Source organism: Enhydra lutris, unplaced genomic scaffold (genome assembly GCF_002288905.1).
Source record: "Enhydra lutris kenyoni isolate GAN:26980312 unplaced genomic scaffold, ASM228890v2 scaffoldscaffold21, whole genome shotgun sequence".
Classification (NCBI taxonomy): domain Eukaryota; kingdom Metazoa; phylum Chordata; class Mammalia; order Carnivora; family Mustelidae; genus Enhydra; species Enhydra lutris.
The window spans coordinates 13,386,832-13,412,724 of NW_019154105.1; the positions used below are offsets into that span (position 1 = coordinate 13,386,832).

Here is a 25,893-nt window from a genome sequence, read left to right on the forward strand (position 1 = left end):
GGAGCCCGATGTGGGACTCGATCCCAGGACGCCGGGATCATGACCTGAGCCAAAGGCAGCTGCCTAACCAACTGAGCCACCCAGGCGTCCCAACATAAAACTATTTTAAAACAAAGGTAATCAAATTCAAAACTCATTATTTTCCAATTATATTACTGGATACACTCTATTCCTGCTACACTCTTGAGGTTGTTTACACCTTCGCCTCTATTTGATGGAAATGCCATCTAATGGCACTACTGGACGTTTCTTCCCGATTCACTGAAGTCACACTGATAGGTTGAAATCAGCTATGATGGTGGAAGTATTTACATCCTGGAAATTGGCAAATCTTACAAATTAGGGCTTGATCTACTCTTTTGTTAGTTGCCCTAAGGGCCAGCAATTTTTTTTTTTTTTTTTCTGCAGAGGCTAGGTAGAAAATGCATCTGGATTTGTGGACCACACAGAGTCTCTGTTACAAATTCCTATTATTGTTGTTGTTGTTTTAATACTTTGAGAGGGTCAAAAATATTCTTAGCTCATATTCTTTGAGCTCTTAGCTCCAATCAGGCCACTGGCTAGATTGGGCTCAAGGGCCACAGTTTGCTTGGCTCTGGTTGAGACATAAGAAAGTGAAGGAGAAAAATGTTAATAATGCAGGTGAAACTTTAAAATTTGTTGTGTCTGAAACTTTTTCTTTGTTAACAGAACAGAAAGGTGACAAAATATTCTTCCATAATTCAGAAACTATTGTTACTCAGAGAACTTGCCCATGTCATTGACAAAGAGGTGACATACATAAATATTGCTTTGCTTTCCTCTTATTCATTAATGTAAACAAAAATATCGCCAACGTTCATGTCAAACGTCATACTTAATGACAATAAATTTATTAGGGAAACAGCAGACTGGAAACAATTTCATTTGTCAAATCACGATTGAATTACATAGTTGGCTATGGACCCGAGTTCAGAAAAATCAATGAAAGTATTCTGTGAGAATCAATTGACTATATGGAAATTACAATAAAGAATATTGTGTATTTTGTTTTTTTAACTGTGTACCACACATTCTTTTTATCAGTAATATTTACAATATATTTATATACATATATTCATATACACAATTTTTTCCAGAATGCTGGACATTTATCACATGCCACTGGTTATGAGAATCCTATTAAGAAATTCCTATCTTATCCCAATAAAAATACTTCTTCTGAACAACTGGTATATATGGATTGGTCTGTATGCAACTAGCCAGACTTGCTTTCTAGTGTTAGACCAGAACCACCTCCGGTAAGCGCAGTAAAGTTTTTATGGCATAATTTTTCTGAATTAGCCTCATTCCTGACTTCCTTATATTTTCCTCTGTTTTGCCCAATATAACTTATTTTACTATGTTCTTGTAGGCCTCATTTTATTTTTCTGAATAAGGTAAGGCATAAAAATAAGTAAATTTTTTTCCAGACCTATTCCTATGTTGATGAAGTTAAGGGAAATTTGGGTTGGCCAACTCATTTTCAATGAACAAAGAGCTATTTAGAATGGAAGGGAAGGCATAAGGGAAGCAAGACAGAATTTCAAATTACACAATTTGTCTACATCAAGCTAAGTGAATTTTGCTGAGACAAAGGAGGAAGCAACAGAGGAAGAAGTGGGCAAATTAGAGAGCTGTAAACTGATCTATTGATTAGAAGAAAGGAAGTTCTATCCTTTTTTTTGAATTGTAGTGTTGAAAAGAGCCTTAAAGGTCATCTGTCTAACCTGCCATCTGATGTCTGACTCTCCTTCAGGGCATCCCTCCATGTAGCCATCCTCAAACAATATCTCATACAAGAGGAAATTCATGCCTCCTATGCCACTCTAGCAAGTTTTTCCTTGTTTTAAGCCACAGTTTTTTCTCTGGAGAATTTCCGTCCATCGGTCCCAGTCCCCTTTCTCTATAATAACATGAAACAAATTCATGGGTTCTTTCACATGACCTCCCGATAGCCTTTCAAAAAAAAGCAGCTTTAAATTCTTCCCCACTAACCGTTTAATATCTACAGTTCTCCTCTCAGGAGAAAGCACAGTTCTCTGTGCTTTCTCCTGAGACTATCACCCAACACAGTTCCTAAAGCCTGCACCCTCTTTTAACAAAATTGGTAGACGGACAGTTCTGCGTTATTTCACTGTAACAGCCTCTTCATGGCATAATGGTTAAGAATTCAGGCTCAGGAGCAAGATCTGGATTTTACCCCTTTCATTCTCCGATCTTGCACAACTTCTGAATCCTGAAACTTGACTACTCTCATCTGTAAGTGGTGATTGAAACAGTACCCACTCTAGAGTTGTTATGAGAATTAGATGAGATATCGCATATAAAATGTCTGAATGCAGGTGCCTGGGTGGCTCAGTTAAGCGTCTGTCTTTGGATCAGGTCATGATCCCAGGGTTCTGGAATCAAGTCCCATGTCAGGCTTCTCGCTCAGCAGGGAGTCTGCTTCTCTGCCCATCCCTTGGCTTGTGCATTCTCTCTCTCTCTCTCTCAAATAAGTAAACTTTTAAAAAACTAAAAAAATTATAAAACGTCTGAATGCTTACTATGTGCTAGCTATTTCCTTGTCTTTACATTCACTACCTCGTTTAATCCTTTTGATAACCTCATGACACGGACTACCCTTTTCATCCTAATTTTAGAGATGTGAAAATACGCGTGCTGGACAAGACCTTTATTTGGTCCTCTAGGTTTACTTTTATCTACTCACCACACAGTGCTATGCACCAGGACAGAGACTGATGTGGACAACATCTGACTTCCTGTTGGGTGGGACCCTGGTTAACACTGGCAGATCAGAAGACTGAGGAGAATGAGCTATTTATGATCCCATACAATTGCTTCGTCAGTCAAAGGTCATACTCCTCTCAACACACTCATCTTCGCACACCTCTGTTCACTCTTCTCCCACTTTTTTAAATGCATCTTGGGCATAAGAGTAGGGTGCTGTTACTAGCCTCAAAGTTCTGCTCTACCCTTTGTGGTTTTCCTACATCCTGTCCACAGCTTTGAATATAGCATCATCATTATACTTCCTTCAAAAACGTCCAGTTTGAGGGGCGCCTGCCGGGCTTAGTCAGTAGAGCATGAACTCTTCATCTCGAGGATTCAAGTCCCACGTTTGCTGTAGAGATTACTTAAAAATACAATCTTTAAAAAAAAAAAGATGCCCAATTTGAGACATCTTCTGTTTCCTACCACTTTCCTGTCTGGTAGACTGAGACACAGAGAGGTTAGGTAACTGGCGTGAAAACCCACAGTTAATGGCAGCAGGGCCATCATAAGCACCCAGGCAGTCAGCCTGAAGAGCAGGCTGCCATCCCTAAGTGGTACCGCCTCCTGCCAGGGAGTGAGAGAACAGTAACTGCTGGCTCGCTCGCCCACCTACGTGTGCTACACAAGGTGTAGGGCAGGGGTTGTCACAGGTTTACTGACATCAGTTAGCAGCTTTAATTTATTACGGTATTTGGAAACACCTTTACACAAGTCTTGCCTATCCAGAATTCCGGAGAAAGATGATTATTTTAAGTTTGTTTTTCGTTTTTTTGTGTTGTTTTGTTTTTTTATTTTTTTATTTTTATTTATTTTTTTTTATTTATTTGAGAGAGACAGTGAGAGAGAGCATGAGTGAGGAGAAGGTCAGAGAGAGAAGCAGACTCCCCGTGGAGCTGGGAGCCCGATCCTGGACTCGATCCCGGGACTCCGGGATCATGACCCGAGCCGAAGGCAGCTGTCCAACCAACTGAGCCACCCAGGCGTCCCTGTTTTGTTTTTTTTAAATGACTTCTACTGAGTTTATGTAATGGCCCTGAAATGGCCCTGAAATGCTTCCAGGTGGAATACATCACAAGGCTCTTTTTCTGTTCCTTTCCGTTACATCAGGACAGGTAATGATGATCCTCTAAGAATTGGGAACTACTACATCCATGGTCCAAACTGTTTAAACAAGTGACTAGATCATAAAATCTTCTATGGGCATAACATTCCAAGGTAGGCAAGCGTCTGGCATGAAAATGCTACATTTTATTTGTGGAAAAATGAAATACACTGTTTTCGATTTTTGTGGGAAAGTTGAAATATAAATCAATTACTTAAAATTACTACTAATAAATTAATCCCAGAATCTATTGTTATTCTCATGCCTAAGCTCTTAGCAGTCCTTATGTTTTTGTCTCCCTAGGACAATTAAATTGTGACATATTTTATGTTATAAGGCTTTGGGGGTCATCTGGTTCCTTTCAGATCGTAACTGCATGCTACAGCAAGATAAAAAGCTGGGGAAATTAAGGCTATCCCTTGGCATAAACAAGTTGTATTCAGATATCTGGTTAAAATATTCACATTTTAAGGCACCCCAGTGGCTCAGTCCGTTAAATATCTGCCTTCAGCTCAGGTCATGATCTCAGGGTCTAGGGATTAGAGCCCTGCGGAGTCGGCTTCTCCCTCTCTCTCTCTGCCCCTCCCCCTGCTTGTGCTCGTGCTTTCTCTCTCTCTCTCAAGTAAATAAATAAAATCTTTTAAAAAATAAAATAAAAATTTCAGGTTTCAACTAAGTTTCTATTACTGGAATCAAAAAGAAAAAAATTCAAAGTTAAAGACATGAGTTTATACCTTTTTCCCAGGTTCCCTGGAAATTTTACCATGGGTCTTATACCTGAAAGCCCCCACAGACATAATAAAAGTTCTTATTTGAACTGGTTTTACTAGAATATCTTTACTTTCGGAAGATGGAAACCCCCAAATAAATAGGACTATATGCCAAGTCCATATTAGGAAAAACTGAATCAGCTGAATATGTTTTGCTACTCACTGTTGGACTTTTTTTGTCAGAATAAAAGAAAAGTGTAGTTCCTCTCAGCTCTGTCCAGTAATGTTTATATTCCTGTGGGAAATAAATTATAAGCATTATTTCATTGGTATATTCAACTACTTTATTAATATTCTTTGTAACTTTCTTAATTGCTGTTTGATATAAGGTTCTTCTTTATCTTGAGATAAATCACCTAATTTTAGGCTTAATATTACATTTAGCTCTTGATTAAATCCTTCACAAATTTATTTTAGCATAAGATGTGAGGTAAGGATGTAATTTGATGTGTGTTTAAATAGATCATTTTTCAAAACGTTCCCCATTGATTTAAGACACTTGACTTTTTATGTAGGTTTCAGTGAAGTTTGTCTCTGTAAGAGGGGCCATTTAAGGGACCAGGATAGGACAAGCATTAAATATCTACATTCCAGGGCAGCTGAAAGGATTGAATGGGTTGATAAATCTAAAGCACTTAAGAGTACATGGCTCATCGTTTGGGTTCAATAAATATTATATGTTTATATAAATAAAGGCAATGTGAACAGTTCATAATCATAAAAATAATTTAACATCATCAAATCCAAACTTTGAAGTCCGAATTTCATTCACGTGGTGAACATTTCATTATTTCTACATTCACATTATTATGGGTTCTATAGAAATACAAATTTAAAAAAAAATACAACTCTTTAAGTTTAAAAAAATTTATATGACTTAGTCTCATTTCACTCAAGTGAGACTGCATTTATATAAGGGGAATTTACATTTTATATGAAGACTGGCTGTATTACAAAAGAATGGCAAGGGGGGGCTTGAGAATAAAATCCTTCCACATCTAAAGACTAACCTTCATACCCAGCTCTTTCCAAAAGTATGTTTTTAATAAAAATTCCAGCTTCATAAACAGGATGACCATTTCTTCCTTTAGGGTTTAATAAACTCAATTTTTATAACATGTGGATTATCTCAACTTATACTGAGAATTAATGTAGGGTAATTACACGAAATTTTTTTCTTGTGCTTATAAAATGTGAAGATATTTCTATATATTATGGTATTTTGCGTCTCTTTAATACTGAAATATTGTTTATCCTTTTTTTGACCAGCAAAATGTTTGTCACCTCTTCGGAATTTATATATGTCTTTTCTCAAATAATGGGAACTCTATAACCCATCTTGTTTTTATTTACCTTGGTTCCTTGGAAGCTCAAAATTAAATTCATTTTTTAATTACAAGAACCATCTTTCTCATGTTCTTAGTAGAACTTTCCCCCCCTTTTTCTTCATGCCTGATAAAGTGCTATTTTAGTTAGCCTTCACTGTGTAAAATGTCACCCTAAAATTTAGCGGATTAAAATAGCAAACGTTTTCTATTTCTCATCAACCGGTGTCTGGTGGTGATTCTTTGGGTATACTTCCCTGTGGCTGCTCTAGAGTAGCCTCACTCACTTGCCTGGGGTCTTAGCCGGGAATGCGGAGCTGAGAGTGATACAAGAAATATATTTGGTCTTTGTCCCCCAGTTCCCGGCATGGAGATCCTAAAACTCGGAACTTCCTGAGCGACAGGAGCGCTTTTGTTATTCATAATGAGTCCCTTTACAGAATACCTGAATTTATACAAATGAGATAGCATCGGTTGGGATGCCTGGATAGCTTCAGGGTAGGTCAGGCCTCCGAACAACTGATTAATGGGTTGGAACTTTCAGCCTCACCCACCAGCCTCTGGGGAAAAAAGGTGGGTGGGCTGGGAGATTTCAGTTTCATAAAAACTCTTCAACAATGTGATTTGATGAGATTCCTAATTAGTGAAAACGTTCACGTAGTAAGAGGGTAGTGAGGCCCAATTTAATACCGACAGGAACAAGGTGGGCTTCCAGACCTTGCCCTCAGGACTCTTCAACTGCCTGTTCTTTTGTATCCCTTACCAGTAAATATAAGTAAAGTGTCTTGCTGAGAGCTATGGGCCATTCTAGTAAATTATCAAATCTTAGGAGGGAGTCATGGGAACTTTCTTTCTTCCTTAAGATTTATTTATTTATTTATTTGAGAGAGAGAGAGAGAGAGAGAGAGAGAGAGAGCATGCCAGCTGGGGGAGAGGCTAAGGGAGAGGAAGAGACAGAATCCCAAGCAGACTTCCCACTGACCATGGAGCCTGATGCAGGGGTCAATCTCACAACCCTGATATGATGACCTGAGCCAAAATCAAGAGTCAGACATTTAACCAACTGAGTCACCCAGGCGCCCAAGCACTCTTTATTTACAATGAGTTGGTGAGAATTATGGGAGGCCTGGAGCTTATAATTGGTGATGGAAGTGGAGGGCAGCCTTGTAGGACTGAGCCCTTAAAGAAGCTATGGGGTCTGCACTAAGTCTGGATAGGTAGTGTCAGAATTAAGCTGAATTGTCTCACACCCATTTGGTGTCCAGAGAAACAGAGAAGTGGTTGTTGGTGTTGGAAAACCCCCCCACTGAGAAAACTGGAGTCTCACTCCATAGGGTCTTGTCTCCAGTCAGGTAATCTAGACTTGTTCACATACTGGCAGAAGGATTCCCAGGAACAAGAGAGGGCAAGCCCCAGTGGGTGAGTACTCTCTAATCTGCTTTTGTCACATTTACCAAAGTGTGACCCAGTCCAGATTTCAAGGGGTAGGTAGAAAAATAAATGCAATCTCTTTATGGAAGAGCAGAAAAGTCACATTTCAAATGGAAAGGCATACAGTGAGGCTTGAAAAAATTGGTCGTATTACTATAGCAATCTACCTCAGGGGCAGAGCTGGAACATGGCACAAGTTTCTTTGTTCAGGACCTGTGGTCTTTCCACTCCCTCCTACCTCCTAATTGACAGCTGGCTATAATGTAATGCCTCCTGGGCCAAGAACAAATTAACAAAGACCCATTCAAAGGGGCATAGGAGGGGCGCCTGGGTGGCTCAGTGGGTTGAGGCCTCTGCCTTCAGCTCAGGTCATGGTCCCAGGGTCCTGGGATCAAGCCCTGCATCGGGCTCTCTGCTCAGCAGGGAGTCTGCTTCCCCCCCCCCCCTCTCTCTGCCTGCGTCTCTGCCTACTTGTGATCTCTCTCTGTCAAATAAATAAATAAAAATCTTAAAAAAAAAATGTTTGGGGGCGCCTAGGTGGCTCAGTGGGTTAAAGCCTCTGCCTTCGGCTCGGGTCATGGTCCCAGGGTCCTGGGATCGAGGCCCGCATCGGGCTCTCTGCTCCGCGGGGAGCCTGCTTCCTCCTCTCTCTCTCTGACTGCCTCTCTGCCTACTTGTGATCTCTCTGTCAAATAAATAAATAAAAAAAATCTTTAAAAAAAAATGTTTGGCTTGAGAAGTTGCTAATATCTAATATCTATGCTAATATCTAATATGCTAATACCTCTATGATCAGGCAGATGTTCTGTAAAAACCATGAGAGCATCTAGTCACTGTGTTGAAAAATACTTGAATTTTCTCAGGTTTGACTTTTGATTAGTAATAAAACAATTCAAATTTGAGGACAGGAGCTTCTTTTTTTAAATTGTATCTTCTTTCAAGGCATTCATATTCTGCTCTAGTGGTAAGCCTCTGCAACACGAGCAGCAGGTCAAAGCTACACTGTATTTTGGGACTAGGATGTGGGTGATGGAGACTGGGAAGGGATCAGAATGCAGGCATTTTAGTTGGAGAACTTAACAACAGGTTGTATAGTTTTACTGGAGTATGACATCTAAGATCAGATACAAACTGGAGATTCTATGATTCTTGGAGGAAAAGAAAAGCAATCGAAACCCCTCAAGTCAAAGTCTACCACTCTGTTCATCTTCTTAATTAGCCTCATGAGTATTAACCTGCTATAGATAGAAAAACTAAAATCACTAACAGCCAAAGTTTATTGAGTTTTTTCTGTATGTACAGACAGACATCCATCTGTGCTTCTAAGAAAAATTACAGAGGTGTTCAGTCATGAGAGAATGATATGAACTGAGTAGATATAATCAGGGAAAAATAAGAATTTTACTGATGGAGGTGCCTGGGTGGCTCAGTTGGTTAAGTGTCTAACTTTTGGTTTCGGCTCAGATCGTGATCTCAGGGTTTTGGGATGGAGCCCTATGTAGGACTCCGTGCTTAGTACAGAGTCTGCTTGTCCCTCTCTCTCCCCCTCTGCTCATTTCCCAGCTCTAAATAAAATCTTAAAAAAAAAAAAGAGTTTTACTGGTAAACAAACATACAGATTCATGGAAAGGATTAAAGAGGGTTTATTAAGTACAGGAAGAAGCAAGAACAAAGGCACTAAGTTGATAGTCAAGGCAGCCTGGAGGAAAAGAAAGATTACAAACAGCTGTAGGTCCTGTGAACTCCAACCACAGCCACAAACCTAAGAACAGATCAAACTTGTATTCAGAATGCAGAGATCCTAGTCCTGATTTAGTTTCTGATAAGCTCTTATTTCGTTTCTGATAAGCTCTGAGTCATCTATAAATATCAATCTCAATAATTAATACCTCGGTATATATCTATACATATCATAGAGACATATGTAAATATTTTAAAAATTAATTTTGAAGAACACAATTTTGAATGAAATACATTGAACACATTCTTATATTCAGGCTGATAAGATATAGTATACACACTTTTTTTTTTAAAGATTTTATTTATTTATTTGACAGACAGAGATCACAGGTAGGCAGAGAGGCAGCCAGAGAGAGGAGGGGAAGCAGGCTCCCTGCTGAGCAGAGAGCCTGATGCGGGGCTCGATCCTAGGATGCTGGGATCATGACCTGAGCCGAAGGCAGAGGCTTTAACCCACTGAGCCACCCAGGCGCCCCCACACTGTTTTTAATTTTAGCATATCACAGAATGAATAAACGATGAGATATTGCCCAAGCTTTCTCTTATTTTCAAGCAGTTCCAGAAAAATGAGAACTTTCCCCATTTGCTAGAACTGTGTTTACGTTGGAGTCCTGCCATGGCACTTAATACCTCTTATTATCAAATAAATCTTCCTGATCAATCCAAAATTCTAGGGTAGCTTAAGTAAGTCTTCCCACATTCTCTTTTCCATGAAGATTATCTATTTTTAATGGGTTCTTGACCTAGAATCCATGGACTTTCTGAAACTGCATTTAAAATGGTATTTGTTGGTACCTTTTCCTAGGGGCAAAGTTCCTTAAATTCTTAAAAGTGCCCCTGTCACCAAACAGCTAAGAAACACCTCTAAATGTGTGATCTCCTTAAAGACTAGGTTACTCCTCGGTTATGTTTTCTCTAGTTAAAAGTCTTGAATTCCTTCAGCAAAGACCCCAGCTGAATGTTCTGCAGAGCTTCCCAACTTCTTCGAGCCCATTTTCTTTGAAGATAACCTTTTATTACCCCTGACTCACCCTCACTTTCAAAGGTTCCCCTGGCACTTTACTTCTGCTTGCCTGGAAATCCCACTATTTTCCTTAGCTTTTTCTCCCAGCTTTTGTTTTCTAGTACTCTAGCCCTGTGGCTCTCCTTTGAGCCATATTAACAGTTGATCCTTGAACAACTCAATGAAGATTAGGGATGCTGACCCTCCTGCACAGTTGAAAATTGTGTATCACTTGGGACTCCAGAAAAATTTAACTTCAAATGCCCACTGTTGGCCGGAGGCCTTGCCAGTAACATAAATAGTCGTTTAACACATACTTTATATGTTATATGTATTATATACTTTGTCCTTATAATAAAGTAAGCTAGAGAAAAGAAAATGTTGGGTGCCTGGGTGGCTCAGTGGGTTAAACCTCTGCCTTTGACTCAGGTCATGATCTCAGCATCCTGGGATCGAGTCCCACATGGGGCTCTCTGCTCAGCAGGGAGCCTGCTTCCTCCTCTCTCTCTCTGCCTGCCTCTCTGCCTACTTGTGATCTCTGTCTGTCAAATAAATAAATAGAATCTTAAAAAAAATTTAAGAAAAGAAAATGTTATGGAGAAAATCATCAGGAAGAAAAAATACATATACTACACTGTAAAAAAAAAATCTGGGGTGCCTGGGTGGCTAAGAAGTTTAATCCTCTGCCTTTGGCTCGGGTCATGATCTCAGGGTCCTGGGATCGAGCCCCACATCGGGCTCTCTGCTCAGCAGGGAGCCTGCTTCTCCTTCTCTCTGCCTACTTGTGATTTCTGTCAAATAAATAAATAAAATCTTTAAAAAAAAAAAATCTAAGTGTAAGTGGATTGGACCTGTGCGGTTCAAACCCATGCTGTTTAAGGGTCAACTGTACTTATGGACTTAAAACTGATTTTAGTATGTTAAGAAAAATTTGACAAATAATGAAATGGAAGGAGAATGAATCTAATCTTTAGTGTAAACCAGGTATTTTATATATCTCTTTAATCCTTGAAACCACCCTATAAGTCGACATTATTGTTGTCCTCTTGGTCTCTTCTCCTTGACATACAAGTAAAAGATACGTTGCTATGAATTCAAGTGGAAACACAACCTAACTTTATCAGAAATATTTATAGTTATACTTTAGTCTTTTCATTTCAAAGCATGCTAAGAACAGGTAGAGTAGCAATCAGGTAAGGGAGTCATCCCTCCTTACCATGAACTAAGCCTCTTGAAGGTAGGGTCTTTTGTTTATATTCTCTAGAAATCAGTATGATGCTTGGTGTATAGGAGACATACAATAAATGTTGCCTGAATGAATAAATTAATTGAGCACCTGTTGTATCCCAGACATAGTACCTTGTGTAGTAAGTTGTATTTTTCCCATTTTATAGTTTGAGAAAATTGAATTTCAAGGAGATAGAGTAACTTGTACAAGATCACAAGCTGTTTAAGTGGCAAAACCATTAGGTAAAGACATATTTTACTGGCTCTAAAATCCTTTTTCTATTAACCATACCAGTGGAATGCCTTCTTTAAATACTTTTTAAAACCCTTCAGAACAGTTATTATGAATACTTTGATAGATATTTAATGAATAACCAAATTTAAATTACAAATTAGAAGTTTTGCTTTCCCAATTCCAGTTTCCTGGCAAAGTGCAACAATGTGGCTAACCTGTTGTAACAAGATAGAATTCACTTTGAAAGCATAAAGAAGGGAAAAATATTCTAGCGTAGCTGCCAAATTTACTAATACATGTTTAACACCCATAACAGAATGTAAACTACCATGTCTTTGCAAAAAATCCCGAATGTGCTATTATAGATATTTTCACACACACAATTTTTCTGTTAATAAATCTTCAGAAAATATATCTTAATACCATTATTAACATCTCTTATGACATTCCTTGAAACACTTACTTTTTTTCTACTTTGTTGCTATTACAATTTCATAAAATTTGACCTAACTTAATTATTTCATTTTTTGTTAGTAACAAGCACTTTCACATTTATTTCTTTCATTAATTTCAAATCTCCATAATTAGTATAATAAAAACTGATTTTAACTAATTATAAGTTTTCATTTTTACATTTTAAAAATATGAAACGCTTTCTGCATTTTCTTAGAGTAAATGTATTTATGTTGCTTAGTTTACATATTACCCATACTGTACCTACATATTAGCTTTTCAAGTAACTATGTTAATGTTTTTAGAATATAGAACTATGCATAATGCTAACAGTATCAGTTTAATCATTTTCATAATTTTTTTACAAAAGTTAACTATTAAAAATAATTTTATCATTACTTGTAAACTTCAAATAACTGAGAGTAGAAGCACACAGCTTAGCTTCAGTTGTAATATGTTATCTTAATGGTACACATCATTGTGGAAGCATACTAGAAAATTGCAGAAAAAATACAGGAAACATTTTAACTTCTAAGCTGAAATCTGTAATATTTAAATAAATTCTTTGGAAATGTGGCTTTTATTAAATTTTTTTACATAGTAACAACAGTAGAACGTTATATTACATATAACACAAATATATATACATGTATGTGTTTAAGCCATACATTGTCTTTAAATTACACAAAATTGGCATCACATTTCTGAGCTCAAGGAAGAAGGTTTAATCGCAACAGAAACAAGGAGGACCTTGTCACATCATATCAAATCACCATGAAATAACTTTTGAATTAAGACAGAAACTACTAGTTTAACGTTATCATCTATGGACTTACCTGGTATTCTGACCTCTTGACTAACAAAAACCCTTCAAAATACAAAGGTAGAGCAGTAATCTTTAACCTTTCTTGGAAGATCCTGCGAGGGGCTGGTTTCGGGGGGTTCTTAGCCATCATACCCTCTCAGTATGTCGTTTGATTTCAACTATATCCAGTCTCAAAATGAGATCTCCTGTGTGAGAGGAAAAAGCAACTGTTCAAAGAGGAAGTCCCAACTCGGTATTTAACCACCAACAGTACACACACACACACACACACACACACTTCTTTTTTTTCCTTTACTTTTCATAAGGTGAGAAAGAACAGGCATAGACCAACTTTGAAAGGGCAACTTCTGGTAAACTTAGAATAGGATTACAGTAGCAAAACAAACAGAAGATTAACGTCACCAGGGGATGAAAAGAACCAATGCGGTCATGATGGACTTTGGAGGAGTCATCAAGGTCACACTGTTTTCTTCTACCCTTTTTGTTTATTGCTTTCCATTTTCATCCCTAGAAGACAAGACTTGAGTTAACTCCACTTGATTAAAAATCACTTAACAGGATAGGGACGCCTGGGTGGCTCAGTTGGTTAAGCGGCTGCTTTTGGCTCGGGTCATGATCCCAGAGTCCTGGGATCGAGTCCCACATCGGGCTCCTTGCTCGGCGGGGAGCCTGCTTCTCTCTCTGCCTCTGCCTGCCACTCTATCTGCCTGTGCTCACTCTCACGCGCTCTCTCTCTCTCTCTGACAAATAAATAAAATAAAATCTTTAAAAAAATAAAAAATAAAAAATAAAAATCACTTAACAGGATAATTTTATTACTACTATTTGTGTTGTTAATCTTTTAGGGCTGAGCTTGCTTACTTTTTTTTTTTTTTAATGGAGTTCCTTATCCTATGCCCATTTTGATGGTCCTCTAAATACAAACCACAGGTATGAGAACATGGGATTTTTTATATTTTGTCAGTAAGAATTTTGAGTTTGTGGGTTACCAGTTGATACTTGGCGAAATGTGTTTGGCAGAGAAAACTATAATATTTCACACTTTTAGTTTGTTCTTTTATGCTTTCTGAGTTGTGGGTCACTGATGCTATGATGCGTAGATGGGGTCTGTACAATTATCTAGTGTGATTTAGAGAGCCACCCTGGGTCCAAAATTCATTCAGTCGTTGCATGTGAGAAAGGGTCTGTGAGAGACCGGATTTGGCTCAGCACTGTGCAAGAAATGATGGGAGAAGGAACAGTGGTGGAACCTGGTATGTTTTGCAAGGATCCTGAGAAGTTCCACCATTTCTTATTTCACCTTCTGTATTTCAGATTTACTCTAGATTTAGTATAGATCAGGCCTGAGCATTCCCTCCAGTTAGACCAGCTGATTTCTGGAACTCAAAATAAGGCAGGAATCTCCAGTCTCTTCTTCCTTTCCTAGTGGAGACATCACATGGTTTCCCCCCACCAGTATGGATATCCATCGGGTAGGCATCTATAGATGTGTGCAGCCAAATTGTCTACAAAGTGAGGTATAATAATACAGACCAATTATTTGTAAACTAGAGGAGAGTGTTAAATGCATCATCAAAATGAAAATACTTTGAAACAGAAATTGGGAGTTGAAGATTTAAAATTACTCCTTTGCTTTTATATTAAGTCAAGACCTGCTTCCTATTATTACTCAAACCTTCTAATGATAAAATATGAGTCCAGCTTTTTTTTTTTTTTTTGAGACAAAGCCATGCTATTTTTTAGTCTCAATGTAATAGGGAAATGAATTGATTGACAAAGAAAACCTCCTGATTTTGATAAATGACCTAATCCACCTTTTGGGAGCTGGGAGTTGGTGTAATAGGGAGGAAAGGATAGGAGGGATGAGAACTGAGAATGGAAAGAGAAAGGGGAGGGAGGCAGGATGCTGTGAGCTAGCAGTAGTTGGAATATGAGAAAAGCAGTCACTGGCGTTAAGGCCAGAGTATTTCATGGGAGAAAAGAATGCCTCTGAGAAATGCAAACATAGCAATATTTCTGAGAAATAATCATCTAGTTAATTATGTCTCTCTTACCTTTAAAAAATAAACAAAATTAAAGAAAAATGAGCTTATCCGCTTAAGTTGCTTTGGCTTGTGATTTGCAAGTTACATTAATTATTGATATACCAATGTTCAAATTATGTCTCCTGATAAAAACAACTCCAAGCTGGCAAAAATCCTGCTGAACCATGATTAGCCAGTTAGACCTGTCCATCGTTTCCAACATCATAGTACAACCACATCATTACAATGGAAATGCTCTTAGAGATACCTCAAATTCTAGGTGGTGAATAATGGATTTGTAGGTAAGGAATCATAGTAGAAAAAGTATTTGGGTGTAGAGAGAGAGAGAAAAGTTAATTTTACTATTAACCATCTCTGAGCCCTGGACCAAACCATCTAACTTACCTGGGCTCACAGCTCCTCTTCTTGTCTCCAGAACTGCAATACGTTTCTCAGTCGTCTACTTTTCACACTTTTCTTCTCTGCTTCATTTAAAATGCAGTCTAATCAAGTCACTCCCCTGCTTAAAACACTTTGATGGATTCTCACTGCTTTTGAGAGTCATTCTTTCATTTTTGTCGTTCAACACTTTATGGAACACCAAACAATGTGCTCTAGGAACTTCAGTTACTCCCAATTCTCTCAATATTTCATGGTATCTCCCATCTCATCATAACTTTCCAATCACTATATATCTTGTTTGCACGCTCTTCTTCTTGTTAAAAATGACACTTCCTACCCATCCTTCAAGATTTCCATTGAATATATCCTTGTCTGCTAAGATTCCCTAATTTCCTGAAGCCTTCCCCATCTCCAGGGAGAAAGTTTATTGCTCTCATCCTGCATTCCATAGCACCTTACAGATTTTTTTATTATAATATTTGTTCTGTTGTATTTTAGTTATTGGTATATATTCTGTATCAACAGGAAACTGAGTTTTTCAAATACAGGGATTGTGTTGAAATTGAAGTTGATAATGAATAGGTTGCAGTGGGACATCTGGATGGCTCAGTGGGTTAAAGCCTCTGCCTTCAGCTCAGGTCATGATTCCAGGGTGCTGGGATCGAGCCCTACATTGGGTTCTCTGCTCAGCAGGGAGCCTGCTTCCCTTCCTCTCTCTCTGCCTGCCTCTCTGCCTACTTGTGATCTCTGTCTGTCAAATAAATAAATAAAGTCTTTAAAAAAAAAAAGAAATAGGTTGCAGTAACCATTTGTTAAATGAATAACTTCTAGCTAGAAAATCTAATTCTAATTTGGGAGTTTTTAGCCTCTGCTGTGCAGAAGCTTCTTTTTTTCGGATATGTGTGAACACTGGTTGACATAGGATTCTTTTGTTGCCATGTAGATCATGGTACCATCAAAATACTACACCCTCACTAAGTGCAATTATTATAGCCATCATCAGTAACTGTGCCACAAGAGTTCGTTATACATCAGATAGGTAGCTAATACAATGCAGCAAGTTTGAATGGAGTATAAGATTAACTCATATAACACCAAAATCTCAGTGCTCTTTTGAGACATTTATGTTATAATGCAATTCAAATGAATGCACATTTTTACAACAGTTAAGGTTCTCTAAAGTACTTTATCATGCACTTATTAAAAATGATTCAATCAGTAAGTCTTTATAGGAGCCCCCAAAACGTCCTCTGTACCTCCAGATTTTTGACTTTTGTTTTACTTAATGTTTATTGATGCCTTTTGCCATTTTCATCACAATTCATTGCAGTAAATTTTGGAGATGTTTGAATTGAATACATTTGTGTTTACAATCAATAACTGAAGAATACAGCTTTAATTTTAACAACTATGTGGAATACTTTGTGCCATGGTGGGTCATTATTATTCAAGAAAATATTTCTACTCGGTCTTTTGGAACTGGAAAAAAACGGGGGGGTAGGAATCACTGTTGTAGAAGTGATATTAGTAGCTCTGTCAGAGTGGTTTAATTTGCTAACACAATTTTTAGCACAAAGTGTTGCATCTAAGATATATATCTTATATCTAAGATATAGGAGTTTTTCTAGTTATATGTTCTATTTTTGTAGTGTAGGGTGTAATTCATATTACTGGGAAGCATTTCTTAGATGTCACATAGATATAGGACACACACTGGTTTCTAAATGACTTGAGTCATTAACACAATGGTAGCTTTGAATAAAAACTCAAATCTCAGGGTGCCTGGGTGGCTCAGTGTGTTAAAGCCGCTGCCTTTGGCTCAGGTCATGATCCCAGGGTCCTGGGATCAAGCCCTGCGTTGGGCTATCTGCTGCGTGGAGAGCCTGCTTCCCCCCAACCTCTCTCTGCCTGCCTCTCTGCCTACTTGTGATCTCTGCCTGTCAAATAAATAAATAAAAAATCTTTAAACAACAACAACAACAACAACTCAAATCTTCAGATACGATGATAGTCGGTGGGGGGGGGTTAAGAACAATAATGAATTTGGTTTTAACCACGTCAAGCTCAATATACAGAAAGGTTAGTAATACATTTTTCTTCCTTTTGGCTTCATTTAAGTTCCACTACCGCTGTTTTATGGGATAAGGTAGATTGGTGCTCAATATCCATTTCCAGCCCCTTCCAGTGTGCCATTCTTTACTGCAGAGGCTGAAAAGCTGAAAACTACCTACCCAGATTTTTCTGCAGCTAGAGCTGGGATGCATTCCATATTAGCAAGGAAGAATGAAATCAGAATTTATTCTAAGTTTGGCTTTTTTTTTTTTTTTCCTAAAGGGAAGCATGGTCAGTAGACATCTCATTTTTCTGTGGCAACATTATCAGAAGTCCCCACATCTGATCACTGGTTTCATGGTGGTGATAGTCAAAGCATGAATATCAGTGTTCTGATACCTATCATGACAGGTATGGTGTGTTTCTGGAGCCAGGAGCTATAACGAGGCTTCCTGCTCATGGAGACTTCTTATTTGTCATGTCTTCCTAGACATGGCGTTTTGTAACTGCAGTGACTTCCTGATGACACAGTGGCAGTACGGCTCTGGGGGCTGTGGCATCAGCATCAGCTTCCCAAGTTGTCAGTTTGCAGTAGCAGCAGGCTTTTGGTGGTTCAGTTCCATAGTGTCTTTGGGAATGATTCCTGAAAGCCCCCAGTGCATTATTTCTCCATCCCTCCCAACAATTCTGTAAACAGATAAATGTCTATTAGTAGAGCCCCCTTTTGGCCTAAGTTAGCTATTATGAATTCTATTCTATAGAATTGACCCCTCATCTATACAGCTCCGCACTGTCTATGGGAAGAAGTGAAAAATTATGTTAACATTGAAGGTGCTCCGTAATCTAGTTCCATTTTGCAAACATGAGCCCTTTACAGTATCTGACAGTTTTTCTCCGTGTCAGCAGCACGTCATTTCTGATTCATGCCTTTGCTAGCAGTTTATTTTCCTACTTCTTTCACCCCTTAAATCTCTTATGACTAGGTAATGCCCGAAAGCTACACTGTGGGCACTTTATTATTTATGAAACTCTACAGGCACTTGAATTGACAAACATCTATCATGCTCTATAAATACTTAAAATAATTTCTTATTTTTTCCTCATAAATGGAAAACTCATATAAGTTTTAGAAAAAAAAAAAAAAAACAGGGTCTTTGGGAGTAAAGAAGAAAATGAAAATCACATGCTATTCCACCAGCCACAGAGAGCATTGTTTGGACGAGTACCACAACTTTTTGGACACTTTTTCTCTAGTTGTGTGTATTTTTATGATCAGATTAGTACATGCTGTTTGATAAACTGCATTTTTCATATAATGTATTTATAGCACATTTTCATGTCAATAAATATTGACATTCATAAATATTGACATTTAAATTTTTGCCTAGTACCACCAGAGTAATTGAAGTCTTTGCAAGGTTAAAATTCTAATGCAGAAAGTGTATCATTAAGCTTTTGAAAATGTAATTGTGCTTTTTTTAGCTTCTTTTTTTAATTGAAGTATGATTGACACATGTTATATTAGTTTCAGCTGTACAAGATAGTGTATCTAAATTAAATGTGTTTTAAGGGACAGAAGCTCCTTTTTAAGAATTACGCTGATCAGAAGTAAACTATAGGTTGCAAAATGGAGATCCAGAGAATAGTGTATTTGTTTTGTTCCTCTAGTTATTTATTGATTTAAAAAAATTTTTGTAAGTAAACTCTATCCCCAAGGTGGGACTCTTTAACTCTCAACGCTGAGATCCAGGGTTACTGGCTCTACTTACCCAACCAACCACTCCTGTTGTTTTCTTGTTAAGAGCAACAATGTATACATAATAGAATTCAATTGCAAGTAAGAGTCAAACACTTGGCACAGAGGTAACTGTGCTTTTTATTTTTATTATTTTTATTTATTTTTCTAGGTTTTTTTTTTTAGTTTTTAAATTTTTATTATCTTTTTTTAATTTTATTTTTTATAAACATTATTTTTATTTTTTTTTAAGATTTTATTTATTTACTTATTTGTCAGAGAGAGAGAGAGCGCGAGCGAGCGCATGGGAGAACACAAGCAGGCAGAGGCAGAGAGAGAAGCAGGCGCCCCACTGAGCAAGGAGCCCGATGTGGGACTCGATCCCAGGACCCTGGGATCATGACCTGAGCCGAAGGCAGCGGCTTAACCAACAGAGCCACCCAGGCGTCCTGTAACTGTGCTTTTTAAACAGCACTCTAAAATTAAGAACTTGTGGGGACCTTTAAACCAACCCAGAGTAAAATTGTGTGGGTTTTTTTGTTTTGTTTTGGTGAACGTTGCTGCCACCTACCCGCATATTGCAAACACACTTTATTAATGTGGCAATTAGAGTCTTAGTAGAGCCTTTCTATCTTGAGAATAATTTTGTCAGAAAAGGATACTTAAAGAGAATGTACTTAACACAAGGAATAATGTTTCTCAGTAAGGAATTTTAAAAATTGAAATGTTATATTAAAAAATACATTCCAAAAAGTAAACTCCAAAATTATTCAAATAAGTTTATTTCACTATAGTACATTTTAAGTTATAATTGCAACATCTTTAATTTTTACAAATTTGATTTTTGGAGTGTAATTTTTTTTTTTTTTTTGCAGAATTCTCTTACAGTAATTTGGTAACATTTTCATTCTTGACTTTTGCAGAATTTTTTTTTTTTGCAAAAATTCTGAAAACACCTGCAATTTTATTAATGCTGTTTTGCCCTATCATTTTACTATGAAAAGTTTCAAACATACACGGAAGCTAAAAGAGCAGTATTAATAAACACCTACGCATACCATATAGTTTCAGTAATTGTTAGTGTTTTGCCATATCTCTATTTTATTTATTTATTTATTTTTAAAAAAGATTTTATTTATTCACTTGACAGACATAGATCACAAGTAGGCAGAGAGGCAGGCAGAGAGAGGGAGAAGCAGGCCTCCCGTTCCAGGGAGCCTGGCACGGGACTCTATCCCAGGACCCTGGAATCATGACCAGAGCTGAAGGCAGAGGCCTTAACCCACTGAGCCACCCAGGTGCCCCTCTATCTACTTTTTAAATATATATTTTTTTAAGATTTAATTTTTTAAAGTAATCTCTGCAGTGAAATTGGGGCTCGAACTTACAACCCTGAGGTCAGGAGTCACATGTTCCACTGACTGAGCCAACCGGGCACCTCTATACCTTTTTTGCAACTGAACCAATTTAAAGTACTTAGAAACATCACATTTTACCCCTCAATACTTAAATATGTATATCCTTTTTTTTTTTTAAAGATTTTATTTATTTGAGAGAGAGAGAGATCACAAGGAGGCAGAGAGGCAGGCAGAGAGAGAGGGGGAAGCCGACTCCCTGCTGAGCAGAGAGCCCCGGAGATGCGGTGCTGGATCCCAGGACCCTGAGATCATGACCTGAGCCAAAGGCAGAGGCTTAACCCACTGAGCCACCCAGGCATCCCACATTTTTCTATCATTTAATAATCAATTACTATTTTAGTTTTCCATTTTTTAGTGCTCTTTATGGCTTCTTTGTTTTTACTCAGACTGACCCTAATTCACACACTGCATTTGGCTGATATCTCTCTCTCTGTCTCTCTACTGGCCTGACCCCCTGAGCTTGTACATATGAATCATAAAGTGCCAGAGGCGACCTCAGTTCCATTATAGTGTTAAAATCCCTTCTGAATATTCATCCCAAATCCTAATAAGAGGAGCCTGTTTTCCCTTGTTTGGGAGACACTGTTTTGGAAATTAATCCCTGTGATCTCCTTGTTTGTACAAGTAAAATTGACCCCGTGAGGCAACTCTACCTGGGGTAACCTGACATAACTCATCAAGGAGTGGGCCTACTTTGGTTTGTTAACATTCTAATGCCCTTAATTTTTTTAAGTCAAGTTTATTGAGGTATGATTTACAGCAAAAGTCATCCTTTCTGAGAGTTTTGATACAGTTCTGAGAGTTCTGACAAAAATACCAGAGTATTACAACCACCATTATAATTGAGATATAGACTATTTTCCCCATCTTAAAAGTTCCCTCATGGCCTTTGTTGTCAGCATCTTTAATCCCCAACTTCATCTCCGGGCAACTACTGGTCTAATTTCTATTTGTACAGTTTTATGTAATCACATACATGGAGTCATACAGGAGGTTGTCTTCATTATCTGGCCTCTTTTACTTAGTATAATGCTTTTGAGATTCATCTGAGTTGTTGCATGTATCAGTAGTTTTTTGTTTTTTTTTTAAGATTTTATTTATTTATTTATTTCACAGACAGAGATTACAAGTAGGCAGAGAGGCAGGCAGAGAGAGGGGGAAGAAGGCTCCCCGCTGAGCAGACAGCCCGACACAGGGCTCCATCCCAGGACCCTGGGATCATGACCTGAGCCTAAGGCAGAGGCTTTAACCCACTGAGCCATCCAGGCGCCCCCAGTAGTTTGTTTTTATAGCTGAGGAATATTCTGCTGTATGGATGTATTACAGTTTGTTTCTTTACCAGTTGATGGCATATAACTGGCTTGGGTTTATTATGAATAAAGAAAATTTTTGATTTTAATAGCAATTGTGTTATAATTTCTAAAACAAATTTATTTTTAGAGTGCCATTTTTAAGGTCTAAGATATGCTTTAAAATCATTTTAACAATTGCCAATTTAAAATTATCTACATAAAATCCTAAGTAACTAAATGTATCTACTACCCTTTCAAGTTAATTTTCTGGTTACTTTATTTCCCATATACCCATCTGATATACATACTTCCATAGACTGATACACACACACACACATACACCACTCCTTACCTAGTTTAAGTAGTTGTGATGGAAAACTTCAAGATTTAGTCAGTTGCCATAGAAGTTCATAAGGAGCCATCTGGATGTATTCTGGGGGGCAGGGGGCCCATAATGACAAATCCAAGTTTTATAAACATCAGTTAATTAATGAGCAACCCTATTTTTGGATGGTAAAAACATGGTGGAGCTATTAAATAGTAGGACAGATGCCGAGGGAACTAAAAATTTTGTTTGGGAATGGTGGAGTCTCCATAACTTTGGTTTTCATAAAGGTGCTGCTCCCTTTTCTCTGTAGAACAGACCAGTTCATCGCCAACAGCATTTTACACCATGTCAAGTTTCTCAAAATACCTCTGAGAATCACTGTCTCCAGTGGAATCATTTTACATGTGGAAATTTTACACATGTGATCGTGCTTGCTAAAATATCCACTGAGAGGTAAAAAGTGTATAGTGATTATGTGCTCAGTTCTAGAGTCAGAACACCAGGGTTCATCCCCAGTTCTGTTCTTTAATTGCAGTGTGATTTGGGGCAGGTTCCTTAAACACTGTCCCAGTTCTGTTGTCAGTAAAATGGGGATATTAGTCATCTTTTCTTAAGAGGAATGTTCTAAGAATTAAGTTACTGCAGGGAGAGAATTAAGAAAAAAAAAAAACAAAACACTTGGCATGCAGTATGAACTAAATAAGTGATAGTTATTATAATCTATTCCAAATGTGACAGTATCAAATTATATTATGTAGTCTGATTGGCAAAACTTCTGCTAGATCAAGTAAAAAACTCCATAATAATACCAAGCATTACTTACTGAATTCTTAGTATGTTCCAGGCATTTCACCTAGATATAAAAGGAATTAACCCAATAGCTCAGCAGTTTTACAGACATTTTACAGACAAGGGACTTGGGAAAGAAATAGTTTAATTAACTTGCCCACTATGGCAGAATTTGTGGAGCAGAATGGAATCCAGCCTGATTGTAGAGTTAATATATAGCCTCTTTTCCCTACCAAAAATAAATTAAAAAACCCTTAGCAGGAGATAAAATTTGTTAAATCATGACGAGTTTTAAAAGTTTATTAGCTCAACTCTTGATTAATGGATTGATTCAGTATTTTGTTTAAACTTCTCACGCAAATTTTTATTAAGTCACAAAAAAAGAACGGTTTCATAGAATCATAAAATGGACAAGTTTTCAGAGCATCTAATTTAGCTCTCCCATTATATAACTATGTTAAGGAAACACCCAGGATGGTGCCACAATTTGTCCTAGATGACATTGCTAATGGCTGAGTAGATTTCAAGACACCTGATTAGGACTCCTTTCAGGACATTATACTTAAATGACATATATTTACCTTGGTCATTTTGTTGGCAATGCTTCATGAAAATATTACCCACATATGTGAAAAAAGAATACATCATCATCATCATATTATTTTTACTTTCAGAGTTGGTGCATAGACGGGCTACAGGTGGTTGGCAAGTCTGCACAGTAAAATATTCCTCTTCAAACAACTTCTGCAATTTCTACCTCTTATCCACCCGAGTATTATTTTTTTACTCTATAATAGAACCCCCGACAAGTCTTACACTGGGTTCAAGGGCAAAGGCCGCTCTCCAGACGGTGTCTAGCTAAGTAAAACTCGTTTCAAGCTCAGTCTCCGCTTGGCTGGGGAGCAAAGGAGGATCAAGCGTTAAGAGAAATGGAGGGCGGGGCTGCGGGAAAGACGGGGCGGGGCTACGGTGGGCGCTGCGAAGGGCGGAACTGTTGGAGCGTCCAGGGAAGGAGAGAGCCCATAACGGCTCTCTATTGGGTCGGTCGTCTCGTTTTGCGCATGTGCAGACCATTTCAAACCGCGGTGTTTGCTGGGCGCGGTTCCTGTGGGGCCGAACCAATGGCTGAGGACCGGCGGTAGCGCGTTTACTGGCTCGCAGGTCCCTCGGTTTTGCCGCCCTCCCACCTCAGGCTCCTGGGGTGCAGTCTAACTGCTCCTCCCGCGACTCTGGGCAGTGCCTGGCTTCTTCGAGCCACGGCCCAGGAGGACTTCCGTGCCAGACGCCAGGGGCCGGGTGGGAACATGGCTGCGTCGGGTCTGGTAAGTGCAGGCTCTTGCCGTTCTGGTGAGCGGGAGCTCGGCCGCCCCGTGCACCGGCGCTCGGGGCGGGGGAGAATGAAATGTTTAGCCTGTGCTTTGGCTTCTTGGAGATTTCAGCGGGAAAGCCCGCGAATTTTTTGCGATGAACACTGATCGTATGCCGATAGCCAGAGTTAATTTTCGTGTTGTTTCCTCAAGGTTTCTTTTAATTTTGGTTGCGATGGCATCTTTCTCTTCAGAGAATCTTGTGATTTAAACTTTTTTTTTTTTTTTTGGCCTAACTTCTTAGTCCTCCAAATAATTTTCTGTCTGTGTAAGTATTGGGACGCCTTCAAAGTCTGGACTTGATGGTCTGGAGAAGCAGATTATTTGTACATAAGTATCTGTTATTGATAAAGTTTTCCAGAGGGCAGCTGTTAATTAAAAGGCGCTTAAGGTGGGAATGACTCAAGGGGGGCGGGCACTCGTTTTTTGTTTCCGTCTCTGGGCTCCCTTGATGGTCACTATTCTATATTTCACACTTTGCTTATGGTTACTGTGTATTTTACAACCCATATCAGTCCCTGTCCTAGTGTATTTCCTACTTTCTCTCTCCCCTTTTAAGAAAATCTTGCTCAGGGATCTCCCCTTTATGTAAAGTTATAAATGTGTGCTTGTACGCATGGCGATGTGTGAAAGGATGCTGGAGAGCGTACTCTTTACTGTGAGCACGCACACTGTTTACATTATGTAGAATTAAAAAAGAGAATAAGGCCATTTTCATTGGGGGGGGGGATAAAATTTACCAAATGCCCACAGTTCCTTTTAAAAAAGAGTTCATTTTTTTTTTTTTTTAAGTCTTAGGTTCTTAGCAAAATTAAGCAGGAAGTTACAGAGATTTTCCATACCCCGTTACTCCCGCACATGCATAGCCACCCCTGTTATCAGTATCCCCCACCAGAGTGCTACATCTGTTACACTGGATGAACCTATATTGACACATCGTTATTGCTCAAAGTCCATAATGTACCATAGGGTTCGCTCCTGGTGTTGTACATTCTGTCAGTTTGGACAAAAATGCAATGACAGGCATCCATCATTGTGGTCTCGTATAGACAGTGTTTTCACAGCCCTGTATATCCCTGGTGTTCTGTCCATTTACCCCTTCCTCCCCACACAGCTCTTGTAACCATTCATCTTTTTACCATCTTCATAGTTTTTACTTTTTCCAGAATGTCATCTAGTAGGAATCACACATACATAGCCTTTTCAGATTGACTTTCATTTGACATTACACATTTATCCTTCGTATCTTTTCATGGCTTGATAGTTCTTTCCTTTTAGTGCTGAATAATAGTCCATGGTCTGGATATACCACAGTTTACCCGTTCACCTGACATCTGGTTGCTTTCAAGTTTGGCAGTTATAAGTAAAGTTGCTCTATGGGATGCCTGGGTGGCTCAGTTGGTTAAGCGACTGCCTTGGGCTCGGTCATGATCCTGGAGTCCCGGCATTGAGTCCCACATGGGGCTCCCTGCTTGGCAGGGAGTCTGCTTCTCCCTCTGACCCTCCCACTTCTCATGCTCGTTCTTTCTCTCACACTCTCTCAAATAAATAAATAAATAAAATCTTTTAAATTAAAAA

General features: G+C 38.5%; 2 protein-coding genes across 3 annotated transcripts in view; one reads left to right on the forward strand and one right to left on the reverse strand.

Moving 5' to 3' along the window:
• The window catches only part of LOC111149343 (signal transducing adaptor family member 1), a 38,190-nt gene extending 25,070 nt beyond the window's left edge, over positions 1-13,120 (reverse strand). For both annotated transcript variants that reach the window (XM_022506339.1, XM_022506338.1), the window contains exons 1-2: positions 12,919-13,120; positions 4,832-4,903 (exon numbers count right to left, since the gene is read on the reverse strand). In XM_022506339.1, the coding sequence (XP_022362047.1) occupies positions 4,832-4,903; positions 12,919-13,038 (192 nt within the window). In that variant the 5' untranslated portion in view covers positions 13,039-13,120. The remainder of the gene's footprint in view (positions 1-4,831; positions 4,904-12,918) is intronic.
• An 11,056-nt stretch (positions 13,121-24,176) lies between these two features.
• The window catches only part of LOC111149005 (centromere protein C), a 101,594-nt gene continuing 99,877 nt past the window's right edge, over positions 24,177-25,893 (forward strand). The window contains exon 1 of the mRNA XM_022505880.1: positions 24,177-24,270. Coding sequence (XP_022361588.1) covers positions 24,253-24,270 — 18 coding nt within the window. The 5' untranslated portion in view covers positions 24,177-24,252. The remainder of the gene's footprint in view (positions 24,271-25,893) is intronic.